Source organism: Monodelphis domestica, chromosome 3, assembly GCF_027887165.1.
Source record: "Monodelphis domestica isolate mMonDom1 chromosome 3, mMonDom1.pri, whole genome shotgun sequence".
NCBI classification, from domain to species: Eukaryota; Metazoa; Chordata; class Mammalia; order Didelphimorphia; family Didelphidae; genus Monodelphis; species Monodelphis domestica.
The window spans coordinates 87,568,283-87,582,193 of NC_077229.1; the positions used below are offsets into that span (position 1 = coordinate 87,568,283).

Below are 13,911 nucleotides of genomic sequence, written 5' to 3' on the forward strand. Positions count from 1 at the left end.
CATGTTTTATCCTAGGAATAGAGTTCATTAAATAGGACCCAAACGTCTACTTTCCTCACTCCCAGGTACTTAGGTACCTCATAATGACATAAAACTGTTCAATCTGCAATAAGACACCTGAAGCAGAGCTCGAGCCAATAGTTATTTATTAGAGGGACCTGACCCCTTTCAACAAATAGGATCTCAGACCTTCCTGGGGATCTGAGACCATTTAATGCTCCAGAGAACAAGTTTTATAACTGTCAAATCCCAGATCATCCAGATGGTATAGCACAAAATATAAATTCTTGTTTGTGCTTATGAGCTACTGATTTATAGACACAGACAATGGAATTGTCACCAGACAAAAGGCCAGCCCAACTATCCCCCATCCCCTCCCCACACATACTCCCTGCTCATAGTCACAGGGTTAAGGGCCTCTGAGGAGGTCAAAACCACCCAATGTTGGGCAACAGAGAGCAATGATGAAGGGCTGAGGGGCTCCTAAAATAATCAGGGGCCTTTCCACAGAAGCTTACTTACTCTGATGGCCCAGGCTGGAGGTCCAGAGGCCTTTCTCACCCATAATGACAGTTACTCTTCAGGTCACATGGGTGGAAGTCCTCCAATTAGGACTTCTCTGTGGTCAGGCAAGTACATGTTCTGACAAGTTTAAAATCAGACATAAGAAAGAATCTATGCAATCATTTGACCTGATCTAATCACTCCTAATTATATTATTTTGATGAGTTGATTATCCTTAACTGCCTAAATGTATCTTAATGTGTGTTAATACAAAAGAAATAATCATTTATACTATGGAATCACATGAAGCTGGATAATACTGATAGGGAATTAGCACAAGGGTAAAAGCATTGATTTAGTACAGGCAGATGATGGAACCATAACACATCTTAGATCAACTGAGGAAAAACAGCAAAAAAAAAGTATGTCTGGACTTCTGCTCTGAGAGCATTTGGCAAAGATGGATTTCTAAAGGTGAGAACTACAGGACTTTGTTAGGAGCCATGATTAGCTCCCAGATAATAAGCCAAGACATTCCTCAAGTGGGCTTGAGCTTTCTGGCCTAACTCCTCAGATAAGGAAAACCTTGAGCCATATCTACAAGGCTTAGTACTATTAAGGCAAGAGAACTTGGAGCTGTATCTTCATGGACACATATATGCTATGACCAAAGACCCTTTGTATTTTGTGATGACCGAATCACATCTGTGTTTTCCCCCCCTCATTGCTAGTCCATAACTCCTGATTGGCTAACGATATCTTAATGTCTATAATCCCTCATTGGCATTTAATGATGCAATGCTTCTTTAGTTACAAGAGAAAATTTTCTTATAAATACGGGACTCAACTCTCAATAAATCAGAATCCATGATCCCATTCATGGCCCCCTCTAACCTATCAATTTTTCATCCATGCAGACCCCATCTCTCCACTCTCTCCCTTCTTGGAGCCAGTCTCCAGAGAGAACTGGCTTGTAGCAGGCAGGGGTCTACTCAAAAGAATAGGGATCAAATTATTTCTCAAAACCTAGATACCCAGCTTCCTCCAGCTCCCAAAGACTCTATTAACTCCCCTCCCCCTTTTTCCTTCTTTCTCTCAGTCATGTCAAGCCCCCAGATATCCTTCTCCTTCCCAGTGCTCCACTTCCTCCTCTTCATCTTTGTGACCTCAATAGTCTTCCATCTTCAACTTCGACTCTCCAAGATATCCAAGTTATGGAAACAGACACAATCCCCTGAGCCTCCAGTCTCTACAACCTCCCACCCTGATGGCATCTGGACTATGAATTCTATAGGCCGTCTAGGAAACCAAATGGGTGAGTATGCCACCCTCTATGCTCTGGCAAAACTCAATGGCCACAGGGCCTACATATCACCTGAGATGCATCAACATCTTGCTCCCATATTCCGTATCACCCTTCCTGTTCTACCAGCCAGTGTGTCCCAGCATATACATTGGCGGAACTACCAACTACATGACTGGATGTCGGAGGAATATCGACATATTCATGGTGCCTATGTCCATTTCACGGGTTACCCCTGTTCCTGGACTTTCTACCACCACCTTCGAGAAGAGATCCGTCATGAATTCACCCTGCATGACTATATCCAAGGGGAGGCTCAGGCTTACTTACACAAGTTACAGAAAAGCCCAGCCACCTTTGTGGGAGTCCATGTCCGCAGAGGTGACTATGTCCATATAATGCCCCAGGTCTGGAAGGGGGTGGTAGCACACAAGGGCTACTTGGATCAAGCAATGAATTGGTTCAGAGCCCGTTACAATGATACTGTCTTTGTGGTTACCAGCAATGGGATGTCATGGTGCCAGGATAACATTGACACCACCAAGGGAGATGTGGTATTTGCAGGGGATGGAGTGGAGAGCTCTCCAGCAAAGGATTTTGCTCTGTTGACCCAGTGCAACCACACCATCATGACCATTGGCACCTTTGGCATCTGGGCTGCCTACTTGGTAGGTGGTGAGACAATCTATTTGGCCAACTACACCCTTCCAGACTCACCTTTCCTCAAAGTCTTCAAACCTGAAGCAGTCTTCCTGCCTGAATGGATAGGGATCCCAGCTGACCTGTCACCCCTGCTCAAGAACTGAATACTTTTTTCAGGCCTTCACTCCAGACTCAGATTATGGTCCAGATTTGTGTACTATGAAGGTGAGGCTTAGGAGGCAGCAGGGAACCATCTCTCCTATCCTGGACATCTATCCACATCATAGGACAGAGGCCTCCACTTCATGGCCTAACTCATCCCACCACAGAAAATTCAGGAGTGGATCCACACAATAGAGTTGCTTGCATAAAACCATACCATGGCAGATATGGAAGGAGGGAGTCTGGGGATTATCTAAGTAGGGTTAGATTATCCAAAACTAATGTATCCCTAAAACCCACTGGGAGTGGGCATATATTAGTAGAAAGTGTAATTGTAAATCCTCGATGATTGGGGGTTGTTGGAAAAGAGGTAAAGTTGGCTTGGCTCAATGGGCCTTTGGGTGTTTTAAGAAATGATGTCAAAGAAAGCTCTGTGGGTTTAGGACAATGCTGGCAAACCTTTTAGAGGCTAAGTGCCCAAGGTGCAACCCTCCTGTCACAGGTGAACCTCCTAGTTGGGAAGAAAACTAAACTGCAGGAAGAACCAAGGATATTTCTCCTGAATAAACAATTTCGGACTACATGTTACCAATTTCCCATACTGCGCTTAGACTCTAAGAGTTCATGAAACTGGTGCCCACAATGATGACAGAAATGGTAGGCAATGATTTTATAAGAGGAAGGAACTGGTTTCAAGCTACTACCTGGCACTGTGGGTATTGCTGGACCTAAAGTCTGGGAGGAGGAGTTTGATTCTAGCCTAACATTTATAGGCTGTGTGACCTGGATTAGTCATTTAACCTTTGCCTCAGTCTCCTCAACTTTAAAGTGGTGCTGATAGTAGCACCTCCCTCTCAAGTATATTGTGAAGATCAACTGAGAAAATATTTGTAAAGTGAATGCACAGTGAATGGCACAAAGTAGGGATATATAGTTAGGAAGTGCATCTCCTGGTGCCTCACAGGATATTTCAACACACGCCATGAAGTTGAACATAAATAAAAGGAGGACCTCAAACATTTTAATAATAGGCCTCCTTCGACAGATCTCTCCAACAACTGATTCTCTTCTTGGAATTCACTCCTCAACAATCAGCCTACTTCCTCTACCTTACACCTGCCCCATCTCAATGATTCTGAACCCCACCCTTCAGATGTGTAAACCCCATTCTCCATCCTCAAATGGCTAGGCCCTACTCCTATCCACCTCAACCCTACTCTAGGCATGACTCATTCTTTCTATCCTGACCTCTGGAAAACCTACTCTACTATGAACTAACTTTCTTTCATATTAAACATTTTCCTTTCTCATTCCTTTCATCTTACAACTTTTGCTAAAACCTGGGTCTTTATTCATAAAACTATTTTCCTTCAATCATACAAGGTATATTTTTCTTTTATGCCCCTGATTGGTTGGGGGAGATGTTGGAGAAGAGGAATAAAAATATTCCTTACTCCCCATTCCAATTTCCAGACTATTTTGTTACCATCACTAAACAAATTCTCTACCTTTGCAAGTTCACACTATTCAAATCCATCATCATTCAAATTTATCCAAATCTTAGCAACTATTATCTGATAACCCCTCAGGACATTTTCCTTCCTTCCTCAGTGAGTTCAGTGCCGGATCTGCCCATCTCCTGTCTTCATACTAGAGAATTTTAATATACATAATGATATTTACACAAAACCCTTAACTTCTCAATTCCTTTGATACTTGATTCCTGTGACCTGCCTATTCCTCAACCATACACCAAGATGAACATACCCTTGATCTTACCATAACCCACCATTTTCCTCTCTCATGTTCATAAATTCCAAATTTTCTTTCTCAGGAAATGCTTTATCATTCTTTCTTTCCCTATGCCTATAGCCCCTCTTTCTGCTCTTTGTCCCCATCATCATCTCCATACCTACCTCCCCTCAGTTATTTTCCCAGCCATCACCTCTATCCCAACTATATTTTCTCTCCTTTTCTATCTTAATCTTAATATTAAATGCAATACTACACTGTCACCAGGAATATAGGGTTGTTTCAAAAACTGGGAAGTTATAAATCTAACTGACCATATTAATAATAAGAATAATAAAAAAAATCATATAATTATATCAATAGATGCAGAAAAAGGTTAAGAACAGACCCAACAATCATTCATTAAAAAACACTAAAAAGAGGGCATCTAGGTGGTTCTATGGATAGAGTGCTAAGCCTGGAGTTAGGGGGACCTGGGTTCCAATCTGGCCTCAAATACTTCCTAGCTGTGTGAGTATGATCAATTCACTTACATACATTTGTCAATCTTTGTCCTTCTGTCTTACAGTTGTTATTAAGACAGAAAATAAGGGTTTAAAAAAACACAATAAGACTTCCGGTTAATCATGGCTGCAATCTAGACACCACACGCTTCCTCTCCCCGGCACCGAACGAAATAGACTACATCAAAGGAGCATAAAAATCACCTTTGGAGGAACAGAAGGACTCCCCAGTACTCCCCAGAAATCCACATAGGCGAAGGTACATGGGGTTTGAACATTTCCACACTATAATAAGAAGGAGGAAAAGCTTGCACAGAAACGTGAATTGAGCCGCCCTTCCCCCTCACCTCCCCCACCAAACCAGAGTGAGCTACAGGAGCTCTCACTGGGACAGCGAGTGAGTGGGGAACGTCTCTGTCTGGAGGAGCACTCCAGAGTCCTTGGGATCTGGGGACTGCCAGGAAAAAACATCTCAGGGCAGTTTCACGGGAGAATCCTGCGCTGAGCACAGGGGGCCCAGGGATCTGTAATTGGGGCAGTTGTGCTGAGCATCTGGGCGGAGCTAAACACCAGGGGCAGACCACGTGCTGATTATCTGGGTGGAGCTGATCACCTGGGTGGTTGTGCTGAGAACAGGGGACCTGCGATCTAAGAAACCTCAGAGGCAGGGAAGAACTAATCTGAGGCAACCTAAATTCACAGAAAACTCGCCCATATTACCCAGACCCCAGACCAAAAAGGAAAGGAGAATAAAACCACCAAAGGGATGGCTCACATGGCCCAAAATCAAGCCTCCAGGAAGAAAGGGAAAAAGGTGACTATTGAAAACTTTTATTGTGGGAGTACCCAAGGAAAAGAAGAGAATGAGGATGAAATCCAAAAAAAAAAAAAAATCAGAACATGCATCCCAAAATGGAAACTATCAACAAGCTCTGGAAGATCTCAAACTGGAGCTTACCCAAAAGATGGAAACCTGGAAAGAAAAATGGGAGAAAGAGATCAGCAGTCTGACAGATAAGACTGCTCAATTAGAAAAAGAGCTGAAAGCATCCAATAGAAGGACAGACAAAGCTGAAAAGCAAAACCAGTCCCTAATGACCAGAATTAAGCAACTCAAAGAAAGTAAGATCATAAAACAGCAAGAATCAATAAAGCAAAGACAAAAAAATTAATGAATTACAAGAAAACATAAACTATCTCACTGAAAAGGTCACAGAATTGGAAAACAGAGGAAGAAGAGACAACCTCCGAATTATCGGTCTCCCAGAAAAACCAGAGATAAATAATAACCTCGATGTTATTCTACAGGAGATTATAAAAGAAAATTGCCCACATGTTCTGGAGCAAGGGAGCAAAATAGAAATAGAAAGGGTTCATAGAACACCCTCTATACTAAATCCCCAAAAGACAACCCCTAGGAATGTAATTGCCAAATTTAAGAGCTTCCAAGAAAAGGAGAAAATCCTACAAGAAGCCAAAAAGAGGAGCTTCAGATATAGGGGGGCTCCCGTAAGGATTATACATGATTTAGTGGCTAACACACTAAGAGACCACAAAGCATGGAACACGATATTTAGAAAGGCAAGAGAGCTGGGTCTCCAACCAAGAACCAACTACCCAGCAAAACTGACTATATACTTCCAGGGGAAAGTATTGGCATTCAACAAAATAGAAGGTTTCCAGCATTTGCTAAGAAAAGACCAGAACTTAGTGGAAAATTTAATATCCAAGCACAGAAAGCAAGAGAAACATGAAAAGATAAATATGAAAGAAAGGGAAAAGGAGATAAATGTTTTTTTCTTTAAGTCAAACTCTCTTCTATAAGGACTACATTTATATCAAATTATATATATTAATATGTGGGGAAAATGTTTTGTGTAACTCTCAAAAATTGTATGCATCATAAGAGTAGTTAGAAGAAACATGCATAGGGAAAGATTTGGGGCATTAAGAAGATTTGGGGAAAGTTGGGGCAAAGAAAGGAAAAGGGAGGGGGGAAACTGTCGATAATACTAAGATTTACTTCAAGAAATAGGGGGGACTTAATAGAATAATCTTTCCCATATAAAGATACACATGGGAAGGGGAGGGGAAGAACTCTCATATGAGAAGGAGAGTCAGAGAGTGTGAAGTGGAATTACTTAAAGCTTACTCTCAGTGAAATCAAATCTGAGAGGGAAGAACATCTAGATCCAGTGGGATCCTGAATTCTATCTTATCCAACAGGGCAAGAAAGAAAGGAAAATTAGGGAGGGGGTGGGGAAGGAAGTATAAAAAGGGAGGGAAGGAGAGGGGGGAGGGAAAGGAGCATAAAAATGGAGGGGCTAGAAAGGGAAGCATATCAAGGGAGGGGACTAGGGGGACTGACCTAAAGTAAATCACTGGTTCAAAAGGAGATAGCTAAAGAAGAAAGGTTGGAACTAGGGGAAGATATCAAAATGCCAGCGAATCCACAAATGACAATCATGACTTTGAACATGAATGGGATGAACTCACCCATAAAACATAGACAAATAGCAGATTGGATTAGAACCCAAAACCCTATCATTTGTTGTCTTCAAGAAACACATATGAGGCGAGTTGACACTCACAAGGTTAGAATTAAAGGTTGGAGTAAGACCTTTTGGACCTCAACTGATAGAAAGAAGGCAGGAGTTGCAATCATGATATCTGAAAAAGCCAAAGCAAAAATAGACCTGATCAAAAGGGTTAGGGAAGGTAAATATATTCTGTTAAAAGGAAGTATAGACAATGAGGAAATATCACTAATCAACATGTATGCACCAAATGGTATAACATCCAAATTTTTAATAGAGAAACTAGGAGAATTGAAGGAGGAAATAGACAGTAAAACCATATTAGTGGGAGATTTGAACCAACCACTATCAAATTTAGATAAATCAAGCCAAAAAATAAACAAGAAAGAGGTAAAAGAGGTGAATGAAATCTTAGAAAAATTAGAGTTAATAGACATATGGAGAAAAATAAATGGGGACAAAAAGGAATACACTTTCTTCTCAGCACCACATGGCACATTCACAAAAATGGATCATACACTAGGTCACAGAAACATGGCACTCAAATGCAGAAAAGCAGAAATAATAAATGCAACCTTTCAGATCACAAGACAATAAAAATATTGATCGGTATGGGTACATGGACAGCCAAATCAAAAATTAATTGGAAATTAAATAATATGATACTCCAAAATTGGTTAGTTAGAGAACAAATGATAGAAACAATTAATAATTTCATTGAGGAAAATGACAACGGCGAGACATTCTTTCAAACCTTATGGGATGCAGCCAAGGCAGTACTTAGAGGAAAATTCATATCCCTGAGTGCATATATTAACAAATTAGGGAGGATAGAGATCAAGGAATTGGAAATGCAAATCAAAAAACTTGAGAACAAACAAATTAAAACCCCCCAGAAGAAAACCAAACTAGAGATACTAAAAATTAAGGGAGAAATTAATAAAAGCGAATGTGACAGAACTATTGAGCTAATAAACAAGACTAGAAGCTGGTACTTTGAAAAAACAGACAAAATAGACAAAGTACTGGTCAATCTAATTTAAAAAAGGAAAGAAGAAAGGAAAATTAACAGCATCAAGGATGAAAAGGGGATCTCACCTCCAATGAAGAGGAAATTAAGGAAATCATTAAAAACTACTTTGCCCAACTATATGGCAATAAATATACCAACCTAGGTGATATGGATGAATATTTACAAAAACATAAATTGCCTAGACTAACAGAAGAAGAAATAGATTTCTTAAATAATCCCATATCAGAAAAAGAAATCTAACAGGCCATCAAAGAACTTCCTAAGAAAAAACCCCCAGGGCCTGATGGATTCACCAGTGAATTCTATCAAACATTAAAAGAACAGCTAACTCCAATATTGTACAAACTATTTGACATAATAAGCAAAGAGGGAGTTCTACCAAATTCCTTTTATGACACAAACATGATACTAATTCCAAAGCCAGGCAGGCCAAAAACAGAGAAAAAAAAATTATAGACCAATCTCCCTAATGAATATAGATGAAAAAAACTTAAATAGGATACTAGAAAAAAGACTTCAGCAAGTGATCAGAAGAATCATCCACCATGATCAAGTAGGATTCATACCAGGGATAAAGGGCTGGTTCAATATTAGGAAAACCATCCACATAATTGACCACATCAACAAGCAAACCAACAAAAATCACATGATTATTTCAATAGATGCAGAAAAAGCCTTTGATAAAATACAACACCAATTCCTATTAAAAACACTAGAAAGCATAGGAATAGAAGGGCAGTTCCTAAAAATAATAAACAGTATATATATAAAACCATCTGCTAATATCATCTGCAATGGGGATAAACTAAATCCATTCCCATTAAGATCAGGAGTGAAACAAGGATGCCCATTATCACCTCTATTATTTGACATTGTATTAGAAACACTAGCAGTAGCAATTAGAGAAGAAAAAGAATTTGAAGGCATTAAAATAGGCAAGGAGGAGACCAAATTATCTCTCTTTGCAGATGACATGATGGTCTACTTAAAGAATCCTAGAGATTCAACCAAAAAGCTAATCGAAATAATCAACAACTTTAGCAAAGTTGCAGGATACAAAATAAACCCACATAAGTCATCAGCATTTCTATATAATTCCAACACAGCTCAACAGCAAGAACTAGAAAGAGAAATCCCATTCAAAATTACCTTAGACAAAATAAAATTCTTAAGAATCTATCTCCCGAGACAAACACAGGAACTATATGAACACAACTACAAAACACTCTTCACACAACTAAAAGTAGATTTGAACAATTGGAAGAACATTAACTGCTCATGGGTAGGACGAGCCAATATAACAAAAATGATCATCCTACCCAAACTCATCTATCTATTTAGTGCCATACCCATGGAACTTCCAAAAAAATTTTTTACTTATTTAGAAAAATTCATAACAAAGTTCATTTGGAAGAACAAAAGATCAAGGATATCCAGGGAAATAATGAAAAAAAAAAGGAAGGGGGCCTTGCAGTCCCAGATCTCAGACTATATTATAAAGCAGTGGTCATCAAAACAATTTGGTACTGGCTAAGAGACAGAAAGGAGGATCAGTGGAATAGACTGGGGGCAAGCAACCTCAGCAAGACAGTATATGACAAACCCAAAGATCCCAGCTTTTGGGTCAAAAATCCACTATTTCATAAAAACTGCTGGGAAAATTGGAGGACAGTGTGGGAGAGATTAGGTTTAGATCAACACCTCACACCCTACACTAAGATAAATTCAAAATGGGTGAATGACTTGAACATGAAGAAGGAAACTATAAGAAAATTAGGCAAACACAGAATAGCATACATGTCAGACCTTTGGGAAGGGAAAGACTTCAAATCAAGCAAGACTTAGAAAGAGTTACAAAATGCAAAATAAATAACCTGGAATACATCAAATTAGAAACTTTTTGTACAAACACAACCAATGTAACTAAAATCAGAAGGGTAGCAACAAATTGGGAAACAATCTTCATAAAAACCTCTGACAAAGGTTTAATTACTCAAATTTACAAAGAACTAAATCAATTGTACAAAAAATCAAGCCATTCACCAATTGATAAATGGGCAAGGGACATGAACAGGCAGTTCTCAGCCAAAGAAATCAAAACTATTAATAAGCACATGAAAAAGTGCTCTACATCTCTTATAATCAGAGAGATGCAAATCAAAACAACTCTGAGGTATTACCTCACACCTAGCAGATTGGCTAACATGACAGCTATGGAAAGTAATGAATGCTGGAGGAGATGTGGCAAAGTGGGGACACTAATTCATTGCTGGTGGAGTTGTGAATTGATTAAGCCATTCTGGAGGGCAATTTGGAACTATGCCCAAAGGGTGATAAAAGACTGTCTACCTTTTGATCCAGCTATAGCACTACTAGGTTTGTACCCCAAAGAGATAATAAGAAAAAAGACTTGTACAAGAATATTCATAGCTGCACTCTTTGTGGTGGCCAAAAATTGGAAAATGAGGGGATGCCCATCAATTGGGGAATGGCTGAACAAATTGTGGTATATGTTGGTGATGGAATACTATTGTGCTAAAAGGAATAATAAAGTAGAGGAATTCCATGGAGACTGGAACAACCTCCAGGAAGTGATACAGAGTGAAAGGAGCAGAACCAGGAAAACATTGTACATAGAGACTGATACATTGTGGTACAATCTAAGGTAATGGACTTCTCCATTAGTAGCAATGCAATCTCCCTGAACAATCTGCAGGGATCTAAAAAATACTACCCATAAGCAGAGGATCAACTGTGGGAGTAAAAACACCAATGAAAAGCAACTGCTTGACTACAGGGGTTGAGGGGATATGACTGAGGAGAGACTCTAAATGAACACTCTAATGCAAATACCAACAACAGGGAAATGGGTTTGAGTCAAGAACACATGTGATAACCCTGCGTCGGCTATGGGAGAGGGAAAGGTGGGGGTGGGGGGAGGAAAAGAAAATGATCTTTGTTTCCAGTGAATAATGTTTGGAAATGACCAAATAAAATAATATTTAAAATTAAAAAAAAAAACACACAATAAAACATAGGAATAAATGGATCTTTCCTTACTACAAGGACTATCTATCTAAAACTAAAAGCCAGAATTATATATAATAGGGATAAACTTGAGACCTTTACAATTAGATTAGGGGTAAAACAAGAATGTCTTATCACTATTACTATTCAAAATAGTTCTAAAAAGGCTAGCTATAGAAATAAGCTTAAAAAAAACTCAACAAAATTGGAGCAATAAGCATAGGCAAAGAAGAAACAAAGAAAGCAAAAAATTATCAATTTTTTTTAAAAACAAAGACCCTTACTTTCTGTCATAGAGTCAATACTATATATTGGTTCCAAGGTAGAAGAGTAGTAAGGGCTAGGCAATGGGGAGTAAGTGACTTGCCCAGGGTCACACAGCTGGGAAGTGTCTAAGGTCAGATTTGAACCCAGGACCTCCCATCTCTAGGCCTGACTCTCAATCCACTGAGCCACCCAGCTGCCCCCAATTATAACTTTTAATAGCCAATATGATGATTTATGTTTAAAACTCTTAAGAGTCAATTAAAAAAACAAAACAAAACAAAAACAAGTGGGGGCCAACTAAGTGGCTCAGTGGATTGAGAGTCAGGCCTAGAGATAGGAGGTCCTGGGTTCAATTCTGGCCTCAGGTACTTCCTAGCTGTGTTACCCTGTTTGTAAGAAGGGTTTTACTTGTCTTTCTTTCTCAGTGGAGAATATGGCAAGGGGAGATGAAAAAGAGAGAAGGAAGATCTTCATTTGAAAAAAAAAAAAGCATTAATTCTTTAAAAGGCTAAACAAAGCCCAGGATGGACTGAAAATAATATTACACTGTCCTCTATTTTTAAATCCCTTGCCCCCTTCATCTACTGCCAAGTACATTTTGCCAAACTCTACCTCCAAATTACCCCCACCACTGTTCTCCTTTGCTTCTATTCACATGCTTTTGAAAGGAGCTTGGGGAAATTATGAAGCCATGCTAACCAGGTCCAGTACAAGGTTAAGTTATCTAATTTCAACTGGGCCCTCACCTTAGTAAAACAACTCTTCTGTTTTTCCCCAATCCATTTGCTGCCCTATTCTCCATAGCAACTATTCCAAACCTCTCTCTCTTTCACTCTCCCATGGCACCCACTTTGAGGACCTCATTTTATTCTTCAGTGAGAAAATTGAAGCTATTCCTAGAAATTCCCCTTTTTATCTCCTCTTACCTCCCATAATTCAGAAAATTTTCCTTGTCATTTTTAAACCAATTTCAGATGAAGGGGTAGCCCTTCTCCTTACCAAAATTAATACTTCTTCTATACGTACTTTTATCCTATACACTCCCACTTTCTCCAACAGAATGTCCCTATTACAATCCTTTATTTTTCTTTTCTTCAACTACTGACTACATACTAGCTCCTTCCCTGCTTCGTACACAAATGCTCATGTCTCTCTTATCCTCATCAATTAACTAGCCATCTTAACTAGCTATCATCCTATATCTCTCCTTCCCTCCATGGCTAAATTTCCTTGGGAAATTCATGGTATTCTCCAAGGTTCTGTCCTAAGTCTTTGTTCTCTTCTCACTTAATGGTCTCATCAACTCCCCAGAATTCAATTTTCATCTCTATGAAGATGATTCCCAAATCTATAAATACATTTGATGACTCTCCTTCCTCTCTTCTCTCTTATAAACAATCTGCTATCTTGCTTTAGACTTCATAATTCAACTGAAACTTCCCTTTCCTAAGTTACCAATGATCTTTTAGTTGATAAATCTAATGATCTTTTCTTGATCCTTTTCTTTCTTGATCTCCATATGGAGAATATTTGGCACAATTTTCTCCTCCTAGATACTCTTTCTTTTCTGGGTTATGACACTTCTCTCTCTTGGTTCTCCTTCTGTTTAACTCTGGATGAGTCTATTTCAATGTTCCCTTTCAGTTCCCTTTGATAGTTTGTCATTCACATCATGCTCACTATCCATCATCAACTGCCTTTTAATATATATTGAACTGGTTGTTCTGTAGGCATATTAAATCGAACAAAGACAAAACAGAATTCATAATCTTTTTTCCCCAAAAGTTTTCTATCGTTATCACAGATACCACCTCCCAGTCACCCATGCTTGCAACCTTACTGTCACATTCAACTCCTCCTTTATCCAATCTATTGCCAAATCTTGTTTCCACTCTCACAACATATTTCTTATATTTTTCCCTTCCCTTCACTCAAAAAGCCACTATCCTCATTCAGGTCATCTTTGCCTCTCATCCAGAGCAGCAATAGCCTTCCTTTTGGTGTCTAGGACTTTAGTCTCTCCCATTCTAAACCATCTTCAACATAATTGCCAAGATGAATAGTGTAAATATAAAAAAATAAAATAAAACCTAGGTCTTGCTTTGTCATTAAAGCCACCCTATACTCCACTCAATAAGCTTCAAAGGCTCCTTGTTACATCCATGATAAAATATAATATTT

General features: G+C 39.2%; 1 protein-coding gene across 1 annotated transcript; it reads left to right on the forward strand.

Annotated features, from left to right (window-relative positions):
- Positions 1-366: 366 nt before the first annotated feature.
- On the forward strand, positions 367-4,141 carry LOC100009916 (galactoside alpha-(1,2)-fucosyltransferase 2-like). The gene is made up of 2 exons (XM_001362239.4): positions 367-978; positions 1,604-4,141. Exon 2 carries the CDS (start codon positions 1,606-1,608, stop codon positions 2,611-2,613), a length of 1,008 nt encoding a protein of 335 aa, XP_001362276.1. The 5' UTR covers positions 367-978; positions 1,604-1,605; the 3' UTR covers positions 2,614-4,141.
- Positions 4,142-13,911: the final 9,770 nt, after the last annotated feature.

What these genes read in the sequence shown, in the direction of transcription:
- LOC100009916 (XM_001362239.4), top strand. Translation starts at nt 1,606, where the DNA reads ATGTCAAGCCCCCAGATATCCTTCTCCTTCCCAGTGCTCCACTTCCTC.